This window comes from Panthera pardus, unplaced genomic scaffold, assembly GCF_024362965.1.
Source record: "Panthera pardus isolate Hobbes unplaced genomic scaffold, ASM2436296v1 HiC_scaffold_12, whole genome shotgun sequence".
Taxonomy (NCBI): Eukaryota; Metazoa; Chordata; class Mammalia; order Carnivora; family Felidae; genus Panthera; species Panthera pardus.
In genome coordinates, this window is record NW_026526677.1 from 45,595,571 (window position 1) to 45,611,149 (window position 15,579).

The 15,579-nt window shown below is 39.6% G+C and overlaps 2 protein-coding genes across 22 annotated transcripts in view; one reads left to right on the forward strand and one right to left on the reverse strand.

Annotated features, from left to right (window-relative positions):
• The window catches only part of BTBD10 (BTB domain containing 10), an 85,966-nt gene extending 77,572 nt beyond the window's left edge, over window positions 1-8,394 (forward strand). For all 4 annotated transcript variants that reach the window (XM_019456390.2, XM_019456388.2, XM_019456389.2 and 1 more), the window contains 3 exons: window positions 1,605-1,802; window positions 4,213-4,323; window positions 7,290-8,394. In XM_019456390.2, coding sequence (XP_019311935.1) covers window positions 1,605-1,802; window positions 4,213-4,323; window positions 7,290-7,600 — 620 coding nt within the window. In that variant the 3' untranslated portion in view covers window positions 7,601-8,394. The remainder of the gene's footprint in view (window positions 1-1,604; window positions 1,803-4,212; window positions 4,324-7,289) is intronic.
• A 707-nt stretch (window positions 8,395-9,101) lies between these two features.
• BMAL1 (basic helix-loop-helix ARNT like 1) overlaps window positions 9,102-15,579 on the reverse strand; it is a 106,932-nt gene continuing 100,454 nt past the window's right edge. For all 18 annotated transcript variants that reach the window (XM_053899964.1, XM_053899966.1, XM_019456377.2 and 15 more), the window contains 3 exons: window positions 14,193-14,286; window positions 10,467-10,569; window positions 9,102-9,772 (listed from right to left, as the gene is read on the reverse strand). In XM_053899964.1, the coding sequence (XP_053755939.1) occupies window positions 9,612-9,772; window positions 10,467-10,569; window positions 14,193-14,286 (358 nt within the window). In that variant the 3' untranslated portion in view covers window positions 9,102-9,611. The remainder of the gene's footprint in view (window positions 9,773-10,466; window positions 10,570-14,192; window positions 14,287-15,579) is intronic.

A 15,579-nucleotide genomic window follows, 5' to 3' on the forward strand; every position in this document is an offset into this window, starting at 1 on the left:
AACAGGGATAGTGGCTTCGGAGAGTCTTAGGAAAGAGAGTGTTTTAAGAAGAAGAGGGTGATGGTCCTCATAAGAGATTCAACTGAGAATTCAAATAAAAACATGATCTAAAGATGTTCATTATTTTTACCAATCTACAGGTCATTTGGAATCTATATTGAGAGCAGTTTTGAGGAGTACTGAGTGTAGAAGCCAGATTGGAATTGGTTCAGAAGTTAAAGGAAAATCAATATGTTGATATATCTAGGAGTTTGACGATAAAGGGAATTAAAAAGAAATGATAATGGGAAGTAGCCTTCCTATATATCTAGCAGTTTGGTGATAGAATTCAAAAAAAAAAAAAAAAATCATAATGGGAAGTAGCCAGCCTAGAGAGAGGCATGGCTAAATAATAACATTTTATTTAATCATTTGTTATATCATTATATGTTATTAATAACTATTACATAATTAGCAACATGGTTTAGGGGGGAAAAAGCCCTCCCTCCGGAGACTATAGATTAGATTGAGTTCTAATTCCTTCTCTAAGCCTCTCAGTAGTTCTGAATTAGTAGTGCCTTAAATAGGAGATAGGACATTGTCATTGACATAGAAAAACAAAAAAGATTAGGTCAATGCAGGTGAGTTTGTGGCTGTGTATTTGGGAAATTGAAGTTACTCGTTACGTCTGTACTTAGCCTTTTGCTTTCCTTATCCCAAAATCAATTCACTTCTTTGCCTACACTGAAATATTAATGTTTGTGAATAATTTTCTGAGAAAGAAAACATGGGAGATGGAATGTGGGAGCTATTTTAGTTCATATGGACAATCTGAAAAGATCCTTAAGATATACCCTAAGATACAATTGGATATATTGATAGAAGACAACATGATATAGTAAAAACTACCCTGGGCTAGGGAGGGGTTGGGGGATTTAATTCTGATTTTGCAAATTAGTTTTATAACCTTGGGCAGATCACTTATGAAGTATAAAATGGAGCTTGTGTTAGATACTTTTAATTGGCCCTTCTTGCTGTAAGATCCTACAGTTAGTTCCATAACATCTCTTCCTAGGATTTTTTTTTTTTAATATTTATTTTTGAGAGAAAGACAGAGTGTGACTAGGGGAGGGGCAGAGAGAGAGGGGGGACACAGAATCCGAAGCTGTCAGCACAGAGCCCAATGTGGAGCTCAAACTCACGAACTGTGAGATCATAACCTGAGCCCAAGTCGGACGCTTAACCGACTGAGCCACTCAAGCGCCCCCCAAGTTTTTTTTTAATGTTTGTTTATTTTTGAGAGCGAGAGAGAGGCAGAGCACAAGCAGGGGAGGGGCAGAGAGAGAGGGACACACTGAATCCAAAGCAGGCTGCAGTCCCTGAGCTATCAGCACAGAGCCCGGTGCAGGGCTTTAACCCACAAACTGTGAGATCCTGACCTGAGCTGAAGTCGGATACTTAACCAAATGAGCCACCCAGAGGGCCCCTAGGAAAAGTTTTGACAAAATAATAACCACTATTATTTTGTCTGTAGGGTTGGATGTTGTGTGTGTGTATTCCTCCTGCTCTTCTTTTACTCGTCAGTCATCAAAAAAATCAAGGTATTTTTGTGGGTTTCGTTTCAGGTGCCCTAATGCATGAGTTATCAAATGATGGTGCTCGTAGACAGTTTGAATTTTATCTGGAAGAAATGATCCTGCCTCTCATGGTAGCTAGTGCCCAGAGTGGGGAGCGAGAATGCCACATAGTAGTGCTTACAGATGATGATGTGGTTGATTGGGATGAAGAGTATCCACCACAGATGGGAGAAGAGTATTCACAAAGTAAGTGTTGTGGCATGTTTTCTCTCTCTTGAGTCATCATAGATTCTCTCTGTATCTTATAATACTGACCAAAGGACAGTTTTTATAAAGAAAGTACATTGAATTCTTACCTACACCAGGTCATCAAACCATGGGCTGTGGGCCAAAATCCAGCCTATTGCCTGTTTTTATGAATAGTTTTATGTATTGTCTTTTGCTGCTTTTGCGCTACAGTGGCAGAGTTGAGTAGTTGCAACAGAGACGGCATGGCTCACAAAGCCCAAAGTATTTACTCTGTGGCCCTTTAGAAAATGCCTGTCATGCACAGAAATGGTTTGCTCTTTATTGAGTATCTGGATCTTGATGGATTTTTTTTCTTTGCATTTAGAAAGAAGCCTTCTACAGAAGTAGATCTTGGAGTTAGTAGATTATAAAAAAATCAGCTGATTTTTTTAGATTAATTTTTATTCATATATAAAATGAGAAGCTTCAACTCATTGATTTCTAGGGTGATTTTAAGTTCTAAGATATTCCCTTTTTAGTATCATATATGTGTTCTGGAGGATATAATGATCCTTCAGAAAGCTTTGTGGAACTATAGTTAGGTATTTCTGACCAAAACAGCTTATCTTGAGCATTAACAATGACTTTTTCCTTAATAGACTTTTAAACTTTCTCTGATATGAGCCTTTTGATTTTTTTGTTGTTAGAAAATTTATATTACTTTTCTTGATGAACCCAATATAATATTTTTGAGCAGTTTTATAGGTTTGAGAAGATAGAGCTAAAAGAATGATTTGAGGAACTAGATACAAGAACCCAGCACCTTGTTCTGTACTCCAGTCTATGTTGACTTGGTAAAGATTAGGGTTTAAGTGAAAATACAGGAATATAGAAACTTACAGAATGCCTTAGTCTCTGATTTTTTCGTTTTACTTATCCTTGTCTAAAAACAAAACAGTCCCCAAGTGGTATTCTTTTTGAAGATATTCAAAAGATTATTTTAACATAAGTTATAGAAGCTCTTTTCAGAGTTTACATTGAGATGCTCCCTTTGTATGATACACTTAGTGTTGTGATTCTTCTCTGGACAGTTGTAGTAACAGCAATTTCTGTTGTGTTTCCTCATTCCTAGCTTGTTTTCTGACAGTTTTCTGTAATGTGGAATAACAAGTTGAGCAAAACACAGGAAAAATGAAAGGCTAACAAAGATTAAAAGAGATATACTAGAAAGTATAGAGCCAGCTATAGAACATAGAAATGACATGATAGTGATAGAAGAACTATGGTTGACCTGGCTTTTCCCTCTGAGTTGTTGAACTTTCCATGTCCGTGTTCTTTGGTTTGTTTTCATGTTTTTCATCTTCAGCTTGGAAACTTAAAGAGGACTGAAAACATTTTTACTTAATTTGCTTAAATACATTTCATTTTGTGCTAAGATGTTCCAAACTAAAGAAGATTGATTTGAGGAAACACAGCCTCTTCAGCGTGATTTTCCTAAATGTGACATACACCATTCATTCTGAGATGTCAGCAAATTTTTGTTTTAAAATGCCAGTAATCTTAAGGATGTAAATCACAAATTTACCCCATGAGTAGCATCTATATACGTATTTTCCTTTTATTGGCTCTTAAACCAGCATGTTTGGTTTGTGAGTGTGTTTTTCTTTTTTTGAAAAAACCTTTGCAGTTCACCTTTTAAGGGAGATAACTCCACCTGAAAGAGAGAAGGCGAGGAAGGTCCATCACTCTAACTCCCTGAAGTTCCCAGCACATTTGGAAGACTCAACATGTTGTCAGTGGAATGTCTGTCCTTTGCAAAGCCAGTTTGCTCTAAACAGACTAACCTAGGCAGAACATGCTCGAATCTGCCATTTTTTAACATCAGTAGTAAATGGGGCTGTTCGCCTGAATTGGAAACAGTTTGTGGGGAGGGTCTTTGCCTTTTTGGGGAATTATTAATAGTTGCTCAATCCGTGAAATATAAGATGTATCCATTTTATAGTTTCTGACGAGGCAGTTTTTCCCCTTCCAGACAAGGCCTTATAGGCATTACAGCAAAGTCCTTGAGTTGGGCTGCTTGATAATGATGTGATATTGCTATCTTTTGGTTCTCTTATTTGAAGAAATTGGGGCAGATCCCATTCTAGTAAGTTTGTATATGATAAATCTTTCAGAAGGAGATTCTTCCTATGGATTGGGTTACCTGATTGGTTATTAAAGCTTTTCTGGTTTCAACTTAAGTAGACATTTGCTTATTCATTAACTGTACTGAATTGTCCTGTCATGTTGGCTAGTCACCCTTCCGCATCACTGCATCCATGATTTGGGCTTATAGGGTTGTCAGGCCCCTTTGAAGATGGAGATAATTTTATCTCCAAGTACTTTGATTTTTATTAAGAAAATATTTCGGTGTTTTTTGTGTTTTCAGTTATTTATAGCACAAAATTATATAGATTTTTCAAGTACATTGAAAACAGAGATGTGGCCAAATCAGTTTTGAAGGAAAGAGGTCTTAAGAAGATTAGATTGGGAATAGAAGGTAAGACATTTTCATTATTTTCTATTAATTTTCTTTAAAAAAAAAAAAAGGGCTAAAAATTGAATCCCATTTGGAGTATAGTTTGAGAAATACATACTTTGAGAAGAACTCAAGTGATTACTAGATGAATGCTCATGCAGTAGACCTATAAATAACAAATGTTAGCTTCCTTTATCTGAGAAGATAGAAAGCCATTAGAAATTATTTATTCCGTAAGATCCCCTAACAATATAGAGAGATGAATTTATCTTTTCTGCCATAGGTCACCTTGATGATTTTTGAGCCCATATAGTATGTTTGGGCACACATGTACATGTTCCCATAAGATTGGCAGAGCTCTTTGCCCAGTCGTGATCATTGGAGCTCCTCAAAGCCGAACAGAACTAAAAACCACTTTCTGAAAATGGATGTAAAAGCATATTAGTAACTTACTGGTTCTTAAGGTATAATAATAGTTAACTTATTTTCACATTAAATACAAATTTCAAACTTATTTCATCTTCTTAAATGCGTACATTTTTAGATGCTTTTACTTTGTGATTTAAATAGATTTTTCCAGATGTCACGTCAGATACTTTTAAGTGCCCTTACTAAGAACAAAGTATTTCCCTTGGCATAATATGGCAAAGTGTAAAGATTAAAGGTTCTAGAGCCACACTGCTTGTGTGTTTAAATCCTATGACTTAATAGTTGTATGACCTTGGCCAGGGTGCTTAACTTCTCTTTGCCTCAGCTTCTTCATCTAAAATGAGAGCATTAATGAGTACTTTATAGGGCTATTATGAGGATAGAGTGAACCAATACAGGAAAACCACTTAAAACAGGGCCTTGCACATAGTACTCTCTCAGTATATTTGTGATGCTGATAGTGGTGTTGATCAGTGACCAGTTGAGCTGTTGGAGATGACAGTAATGGGCTGCTGAGACATATGGGAAAGAACAACCAAAAATAGGGTGTTTGCAGGAAGGGGAGGAGACTTTGGGCTTAAAAACAGTGGAATTGCTCACACATTTGCTTCACCAGTGTGTGTTGTTCTCTGTCATTTTGTAAATAGTGGAATTTAGCTGTTTGATTTCAAAGCTAGAAAGAAGGCACCTGGAAGCTACTGTAGATTAGGAGGTTGAGGAAGGCCTCCCTAAGGCAGACATACTTGAGCTGAAGCCTGATGACAAGTAGTTGTAAAAAAGCCTTACATACTATGCTAAGGACTATGGACTTTCCCTTGAAGCATGAGGAAACCATTGGTAGGGTTATTTTAACATTTATTTATTTTTGAGAGAGCATGAGTGGGGGAGAGGCATAGAGAGAGCGAGACACAGAATCCGAAGCAGGCTGCAGGCTCTGAGCAAGCTGTCAGCACAGAGCCTGATGCGGGGCTCGAACCCATGAACCGTGAGATCATGACCTGAGCCGAAGTTGGATGCTCAACTGACTGAGCCACCCAGGCGCCCCAACCATTGGTAGTTTTTAAGCAAGGCTGTAATATTACACTTGTGTCAGTGTGGTGACTGTGTGGAGGACAGATTGAAATATGGTGAGATAGGAATTTAAAAGACTTTCTAATAGTCCAAGAGGAATCAAGGACAAAGGAATAGATCTGGAGACCTTTCTGAACTCTAGAGCTGCCCTTCAAATGGTAATTGATTGGGAGTGTGAAACGACATCCTGCAGAAGGTCTTGAAAACGTTTTTAGCCCTGCTTGCCCCTGAGCTACATACGTGCACATTCCATACATGGCTAAATATACTAGCTACCAATGATGCCTACATACATCCTTTATGCAATAATTATAGAGACCCTACTGTATGAGGTTTTTCTAGTTTTTTCTGATGTAAAAAATTATTTATTTAGCTAAAGAGAGAGCGAGCATGAGCAGGGGAAGGGCAGAGAGAGAGAGGGAGACGAGAATCACAAGCAGGTCCCGCACTATCAGCACGGACCCCGATTGGGGCTCAAACTCTTGAACCATGAGGTCATGACCTGGGCTGAAGTCAAGAGTTGGATGCTTAATCGACTGAGCTACCCAGGTTCTCCCTAGTTTTTCCTGATTCTGATATGGTCTGTGGCCCATGAGCTTAATCTTGCCCATTGCCTGTTGTTTTTCCTTCCATTGTCTGTTCTTTATAAAGTTTTTTATTGGAACATAGGCATGCTCATTCGTTTACATATTTCTGTGGCTGATTTCACTTTATAGTGGCATAGATGAGTAGTTGAAATCCAAGCTAAAATGAGCCTGAAATATTTACTGTCCGGCCCTTTACAGAAAATGTTTGCCAGTCCCTGGTCTAAACTAGCAATTCTTGCTAGTAGGAGAGAAGGAGGAGACTTATAATAGCTTCTAAGAAGTGTTATGTTTTTGGAAAAATTACCTTCCTGGTAAATGACTGAAACTTTTCCCAAACTAGAAGTGTCTTTGCTGACCTATGTGCAGAAGTGTACTTAGAACCAGTGAAGCTGGAGAGCTCTATGGCTCTTTATCTTTTAACAACAACATCAACAACAAAAAACTCAAAGCAATATAAAGAGGAGATTTAGGTTTAAGGAAATTAGAAGGCTAATGTGGCAATAAATTGGAGGCCTTGAGGCAAGATAATCCTGTGAAGGGAAAGGTTCAGCAATGTTAAGGACACACAGGTAGAGCCCAAAATGCCCTCCATTACATGCCATTGTATTTGGGACCTATCCCCTCCATGCTTTTACTTTATGAATGTTTTTCTGGTGGTTGGTGTATTGAGTGGAGAGGATGGGAGAAACCTGTATGAATTGTATCTGTAGGGTTTCAGTTTCTGGCTGTTGAACTGATGACTAAGGAGATAGAATATTGGTTTCCCTTCTTTAATTTCTGTTTGTTCAGGAACTACGGCAGAAAAGCCCTCTGTAGGCTAACTTTCGCGAGAAGTGTACAGGGGTGTGTGTGTGTGTGTGTGTGTGTATCCTCAGTTTTTAAAATTGTTGTCTCCTCCAGGTTATCCTACCTACAAAGAAAAAGTAAAGAAAAGGCCTGGGGGCCGCCCAGAAGTGATTTACAACTATGTCCAAAGACCCTTTATTCGAATGTCTTGGGAGAAGGAAGAAGGAAAGAGTCGGCATGTAGACTTTCAGTGTGTAAAGAGCAAATCTATCACCAACCTTGCAGCAGCTGCCGCAGACATTCCCCAGGACCAGCTGGTAGTCATGCACCCGACTCCACAAGTAGACGAGCTGGATATTCTCCCGATGCACCCTCCTTCTGGCAACAATGACCTCGATCCTGATGCACAGAATCCAATGCTGTGATGCTGATGTTCCTTGAAACCATCGCATGCTACCCTTCACGGTGACGTCGCGCTCTCCTCATTCTGCACTACAAGGCCACGCTCTTCATCGTGAGATGCACATAACAATGTTTAGGATATTGCAGTGGAGGCTTTTTTAAAGACCAAAGGTAGCTGAATGGTTTTTTAAATGAGTACAACTCTAGCATCCTGAGGTTCCAGTTACATAAATGTATTTGTTTACCAGTAGGTTTGTGAAATTGGTTCTTTGTATGGGGGACTGTCCTTTTTCACACATCTAGATATTTTCAGAAGTGGTGAAAATTGGCAGCTGGGGTCTTTTCAGCTTAGATTGATACTCATCACACCCCAGGTAAAATGTAGAATATTACATAGTTGCACTTTATAAATGGTGGTTAAATGGAACTGTTCAAGCCATTTTTATAGTTGTGATGCACAATATAACTGAAATAAGTGCTTCTATCAAAGTATTCCTTCAGTAAAATGTGTATAGTTTGCTGCCCATGATGAGCAAAAAAAAAAATGAGTATTTATCATTGGGCTTATTTGAATGATTAGGATGAGATTCAATGCCCCTATCTATCTTCTCTCCAGTGCTGTTCTTGCCCTTTTACAGTGAGTCACATGCAGGAAGTGTGAACATCCAGTCTGCCTTACCCTTTATCTGTTCAGATATTTATTTACTAATTTTTTTTTCTTAAGAGTTATGGGATAGGAAAATGAAGTGTTTGCTCTTCATTTACTAAATGATTGTAAACTCGAGTTTTTCATCAAAATAAAATTCCATTGTTTTAATGTTTCTCAAGTTTATAACCATCTTGACCAGATCCCTTAGTCTCATAGATTTCCTGTCTTAGTGGTAGCTCATGGACCTCCAGTTTGGTTGATGTGCGATGAAGCACTTAGATTCCCTATTAAATCCGAAGCAGTGTTTGAGCTAAAAAAAAAAAAAAAAGAACATTTTCTAGTCAAATCTAACATCAAGAGTGATGGCTTTACTCAAGAGTGATGGCTTTACTAGGTTATAGAACCTTAGGTTTCGGAGACAATTTCTGACACTGGTTTGGTGCTTTGTCCGTTATACTGTGCTGTTCCTCTTAGCAAACTATTTGTGCAAATTCTTTTGAAAAAAATACTCTGTGGCCCAATTCACGAAGGAAGCAAAAATGCTTTGGGTCAGGGGTTACTTACTGTGTGAAGCTATACAACCATGAGCAGAGAGGAGTTGTAGGAAATAAGCCCATTTGCTACACCTACTCTTGAATCTGTAATTTCATAGGATTTGAAATATGTGTTTAAGCAGTAACATTGTACTCACATAAAACTGCCAACTATTTGGGGAGGAATTATTTTAACAGTATAGCTAAGCTATTAACACAGGGAAATTCTGTAAGTCCTACGTTTGTTACGAAGGCCAGAAAGGCACTGTAAATGTTATGGGTGTGGCTTGTCCTTAAACACCCACTGTAGAAAGTTGATCCAGCCCTGTAGCACAAACAGTATTTATAGAACAAGGGAAACATTTATTAAAAATATTTAACTGTCTAATACATTATACTTTAACCCATATTTATAGTAAAGGATTCTTACAAGGAAGAATAAACGGCTTTATGATACAATTAGTATAAGAAATATCCACATGGGGGACTTCTTTGTAGTGTAAAAACACCATACATCTGAAATGACCATTTGCATATAAAAGCTACCAATGATGCTTCTGTGCACGATGATTAAAAAATTCAACACAAACAGAATCCAAAATATACAATTAATGCAAGCTATCCACAGCTAGCCCAATAATCAATGATGAGAAAACACTGGAGCAGGCTTAGTTCCACTTTGTCTGAAGTTACACATAGTAAGATTGACTTGTATCAATGGCTCTGAGGTGGCTTTTATGAGGACAGTACATAAAAGCTGTTCTCTCCTTATCCAGTAAGCTTCACAGACTGTAAAACTCCACCAGTAATGCACTTTGATACTGTAGCTGTTGCCAAAGCAACATGTAGTGTTTACAGCGGCCATGGCAAGTCACTGAAGTCAACAGGACCTCCCAGCCCAGCATCTGCTTCCAAGAGACTCATTATGACGGCCATTGCTGCTTCATCATTGCTGGGACTGCTTGAGCCTTGGTCGTTTTCTATCATGTCTATGCCTATGTGAGGGTTCTCACCTGTGGGAGAAGAGGAAGACTGGTCAGTCATAATCCCAAAGCATGTTTAATATTAGTAGTACATAACAGTAAGGGGAGAATGGTGAGAAAGACTGCGTTGGGGCTGCATTGCCTTTTTTTTTTTTTTTTTTTTTTTAAACTTTGCTGTGTCTCAGAATAACCAACTTTTTAGAAACAAAGTGCTGAAAATGCAATAAAGATAAAAAGCATTGGAGTTGACCTCATTTTAATATTCTGACATAACCAGTTACAAGGAGGGAGATACAGAAGGAAAGACAAATAGGAAGGTAGGGATTTAGGAAAAAAAAGATATGGAAAGACAAATGGAGAAAAAGATGGGTGAGATGGGAGAAACAAACTCTTTATCACTTCATGACTTTTAATACCCTCTGAAATGCTTATTGATCATCCTTCCAGGCTTTATCTCTGAACCTTCAGCAGCTCTCCCACTGAAGATTTCTGGCCCACATGGGAAAATGGCTGTCTCTAGGCTGCTGGAGTCTCCTTTTGACTTCCAGGGACAAACCTGGAATCTCCACCTGAACTCAACCACTAAACTGAACTTTGAAGTAAAGATTTAAACAAATTTTAAACTAGTTTAGAACTAGTGTGTTTTATTCATTTCTTAAAATTGACTTCATGCCAGATGTTGTGCAAGCTTCTGACAGTGGAAACGAGTAATAATGCTACTTACCAAGAATAGAAGAACTATCAGAATATGGATAACCTGGGTTTTCCTGAGCCTGCCCTGGTAGTAGGCCACTGGAAGGAATGTCTGGAGTCCCTCCATTTAAAATCTACGAACAAAAAGTGAAGTTTTTGTATCACTAACAGTTTTAATCAGTACTGGACTCAAGATCATCAAGAAAACGAAGCATGTTGAAAAGAGAAAGGTAGGGGGGGAAATGTTCAGTTTCCTATTCGAGGATTTCAAACAGGAAGGTATTAGGAATGGTCACAGTAAGATAAACCTCTCCCCCAAATTATTTTCTCTGGATGATTCAGCCCACACAGGCAATTTAAAGACCGAGTAAAATCCCTAGAGCATTTGTTTACCTTGGATCACACTATTCACATGATTCTTGAAGGCCAAGGACTAAAACCTCAGCAGCTGATTAGATTTCCAAGGAGGCAGTGATTGCGAGTCTTGCCAGTAGGTGGCATTACAAATTGAAAACTCCAAAGACCATATGTTTATGTATGCTGTATTTATCAATATTTCCTATATGCGAAGTTACAACTAAAAATTTTTAAAATTAATAAACCTATTATATGTTAACCTGAATAGCATTTTAATGAAAAATAGCTTTTTTAAAACAACAAAAGTTCAGAAATGTCCTTTTTTTTTTTTTAAATCAAATGTCTGGCTTAACTGGATTTAACTGGATTCTCATTTTCTTCTCCTGTTTAGATGTTGTTTGGTGGAAAAGGGAGGTATATTTGAATAGTCTTTTCAAATAACTTTGGTATTCTGATGATTCTATATCAAGACTCAAGTGGAAGTTTCTTAAAGATTAGGTACAACGTGGAATCTGAAACCTTATCGGTGAAATTCTTGTAGTCTAGTATATAAAAATGCATCGGTGTACCTTTGGATAATTTTGCGTTGGTCATTTGGAAAATACTGGCTGAGTCAGGCAGATCTAAATATTGACACATTTCACCATACATCAAAACATCACCATCCTTAATATTACCTCTATCAGCAGAAATACCTTTTAAATTCCGGGAAACTGGTGAGCTCAAAGTAGCAGATACAAGTTTTCCAAAAACTCTAATCTTTGCTTGAAAGCTAAAATTTTCTCACTGGCAACAAACACTGTCAGTTGTTTTCCTTGCACTCACGTACATTTTCAAGAAAATGTCTCTAAATACTCAAGTCTGAATAACCGCAGTTTGCAGTAGTAAAAATGGCATATGCTATGACAAAAACAATTTGTTTAGCTCATAACTTGGTCATGCAAGTGCTTTCCTTTGAGGCAACCAGGGCAGTACATAGTTCATGCACATTCCCCAGTTGTATCAGTATGAAAACATTGACTCAAGGATTTTATGCGGTATTTTTACTGCTTATTAAGAACATTCTAAAACCGGCTTGAAAATTTATTTTTTTGTGAGTTGATGGTGGTGAAGAATACAATGACTACTAGTACAGTTTGGTGCCACTGCCGTGATTTTTGCAAAAGCACCAGTTTTACCCGACACTGCTTTTGCGCTGTCAGTTCCTGTATTAACAGTGGGAGAAAAAAAAGTTTTACATTATGAAAATAGTTTTGGCCTTGGGAGACCCCTGAAAAGGTCCTTCCCCCCTCAACACCCCTCCCCTGCCCTCCAAAAAAAAAAAAAAAAAAGACTGCAGATGATATTTAGGGGAGCTGTCACTTTATCTGAACCTACCTTATGCCTCTGGATGTCCAGACTCTCCCTGGACCTAGGAGGTTCACTTAGAGCCTCACTTTTTAAGCTTGACTCTGAATGAACTAGTTGTCAAACTGAATGGCTCATTTTTGGACCTGCCCAATTTGAAAGTGGGAAGGGCTGGAAGCCTGGGGCCACCTTTCCTCTCATGGCTTTGGCACAATGCTGCTGTCATTTCTAACTCCATCTTGTTTAAGCTGCTCTTATAAGTCCTGTTCCTGAGGACTCCTATTCAGAATTTCTTCCCATTTTTATAAGCCCCCTCCCGCCCCCCCGCCCCCCCGCCCCCCAAAAAAATTCCGTAAATGCCTCAAAAATACTTGGGGCATTGTGATGTAGAGTACACTTCTGGATCTCTGCAGTTGTTGGTGTGAAAAGAATCAACAGTCGAGACCTGAATTTAAGTTTTGGCCTATACTTGTTAAATGATTAGCCCAGCATTTAATATTTGGGAACTTAGATTTTGTCACCTGTACGGTTGTTAGACTAAGATGAGAAAATGTGTAAGTTCCCTGAGTAATATGTAAGCACTCTACTGGAGTGATAACCTTTCAAAACAGAGTAGCGGGATTCTTGGTAATACCAGGAAGTCAAAGGCCTAAAAGTTGAAGTGAGAAGCAGAGAAGGGGAGCCCACCCTAAGGAGATGCTGGACCCAATATGGATGGAGGATCTTGGGATAGAACAGACCTAAGAGCAAAACCTGCAAGCAGGGATTGAGGATGTGCCAAGCCTAGGCTTTATCCACTGGTGCTATTTTCTGAGTCTAACAAAGGCCAGGAATTTTCACATATATTACCTTATAACAGGGCTTAATGTGCAAAGATGCCGGCTGTCCTGACCTATAGTAGCCTCGTTATAAAACAATAAAAAACAAGAACTAGGACTAAATAATTATACAAGGGCACATAGCTAGCACATGGCAAAGCCAGGCTTCAAACTCAGGTTTTTCATTGACCACTCTTACCCACTGACTGACTTTCAAACCTTTATCGGGTTTGGAAACTTATTTTCAAATAGAAGTTTTTACAGAAGATTCATGTATAAAATAAAGCTGCCCTGGTAGAAGCAAGAGTCCCGACCTTACCCTTACCCTCTCCATTCCCCCAACTGCCCTTGCCCCATCCCACCTGCCAGCACCACAGCTCCTGGTAACCTGAGCCTCTGAGGAATGCAGTTTTGAAAACCCATGTCCTGCGCTTGACACAATTTGTGTTCTAGGAGTCCTGTCTGTGTAAATTACTAATATTCTTTCTCTCTGTATGTTTTGGGAGATAGGAGAAGGATGATCTATGTCCAAAGATGCTGGCCCTTGGATTATCCTAATCTATGTTGACATCAGGCACTGTAAATGCATGTATGATTTACAGTTAAGATGGCCCCTACACTTGTAAATTATCTGGCAAAGATGGAAACAAAAGAGTGGTTTCTAAGCCTATTTATAGTGCAGTCTTCTAGCCAACTCTTCATGAGGGCTGGTGACATAAAATTCTTGTGCTGTCACATCACAGGAAACCCAGGTAGCAGATCCCCCAGGTATTCTGCAGCTGCAAAGGCATGGTTTGGCTTCCACAGCACCAAAGTTGCTTCTGGTAGTATTCCTATTTCCAGTGCCTGCACTGGACACTGAGGATATTTTTCTCCCTTGACAGTTCTTGGTAAAGAACTAGATAGTTTTCGGTGCAAGGCACTCACTGATGCTTTCTTCATGGGAGCTCTTGAAATACTCCCTCAGTGTGGTGGCCTCCCCATTCCTTAGAACATCCTTTCTGCCTTCCTGCATTCACATGAAATAAATCCTCTAAGGATGTCAGCAAGCCTCCCTAACTCCACCGGTATGCATTCTACCTCAACTCCTATAGATGCATTTACTTAAAAGGAAAAGAGCGTCCACGTTGTTTCAGCAACCATCACTAATTATTTACTCCCACCCCCAGTATTTCAACTTGGGAAGAGGCTCTCCAGATCAAGAAGGGCCTTAGTCTGAGAGTCATCAGCCTTACCTTTTTGCCTCCTGGAGAAGAGGCATCAGGGGGAGGTGTACTTGTGATATTTAATGGGCTGGAGCCACAACTGGAAGGCGATGACCCTCTTATTCTGTCAGAGAAAAGAGGAGTTAGTTATTTCGTCTTTCATTTTCTTCAGTGGTGTGTGAGGGGTGGGGGTAAGGAGAAGGATGAAGACCCAGAATAGGGATTGGCAAACTTTTCCTATAAAGGATCAAACTAACTATTCTAGGCTCTGTAGGACATATGGTCTTGGTCACAATTATCCACTTCTGCCATTGTAGCTTGAAAGCAACCATAGACCATATGGAAATGAGTGAGTGTAGCTGTGTTCCAATAAAATTCTATTTAGGGCGCCTGGGTGGCTCAGTCGGTTAAGCGTCTGGCTCTTGATTTCGACTCAGGTCATGATCTCATGGTTGTGAGCTGGAGCCCCACGTGCCAACAGTGTGCAGCCTGCTTAGGATTCTCTCTCTCATTCTCTCTCTGCTCCTCCCCCACTTGTGGGCGCACCCACAAGCTCTCTCTCGCAAAGAAGCAAACATGTAAAACATGATATATACAAAAACAGGCGAGAAGCTGCATTTATCCCACAGGCCCTGATCTAGAATGCAGACCCTGGAGCCTAGCATCTCCCTGACAAAGCCCTCGGATTAGAGTTTGCATTTCAGGTGGTTGAGTTTCAGGTGAGTGGCCAGTTTCATTTCTTACAGTATCCAGATCTCAGAGTTGGAGGGGGCCTTAGAAGTTCCCCCTGTAGCTTTTTGCATACCATGGACTAGAACCCACAGCAAGTGACTTATCCTCTTCCCTACAAACACTTTTTATCTAGTGAATATTCTAAGGAAATGGAATGTGCCAGGGTGGTTCAGCCACACCTAGAAAGTAGCCTTGCAGTAGTGGTAGCGGCAGCAGCAGCTGTCCCCACCGCCTTCTAAAGCAACAGGTGATGAAAAAGGGGTCCGAGTCCTCTCAGCTAGTATGTTTCTCAGTATAGTAGATTAACAGAGAGAAGAAGTCTTAGAACTGTAAATCCACATATATGCTTGCCAGGCTCAAGGACCTCAGGAAAGGAAGCCATGGCCTAGCGGTGAAGCTCAAGTATGGTGGCTGCTGTGTGACCACCAGGCCTTTAGCTTCTACGTGAATGAATGCAACTTGCGGGTTACCCAAGTACCCCTCCCTCCACTGCCTAGTAGCCTTCTGGCCATTGGCCTGTATTGCCCCGTTCTGTAGAGCTGGGAGTGAATAAGCTTTCTCTCTCCTGGATCATAAGCTCCTCAAAGGTAGGTTACAGCTATATACCATGCACCCTTAAAACACACAGATGGGTACTAATTGCTTACTGAAAACTTAGTAAGCTTACCAAACTTACTAATGCTCA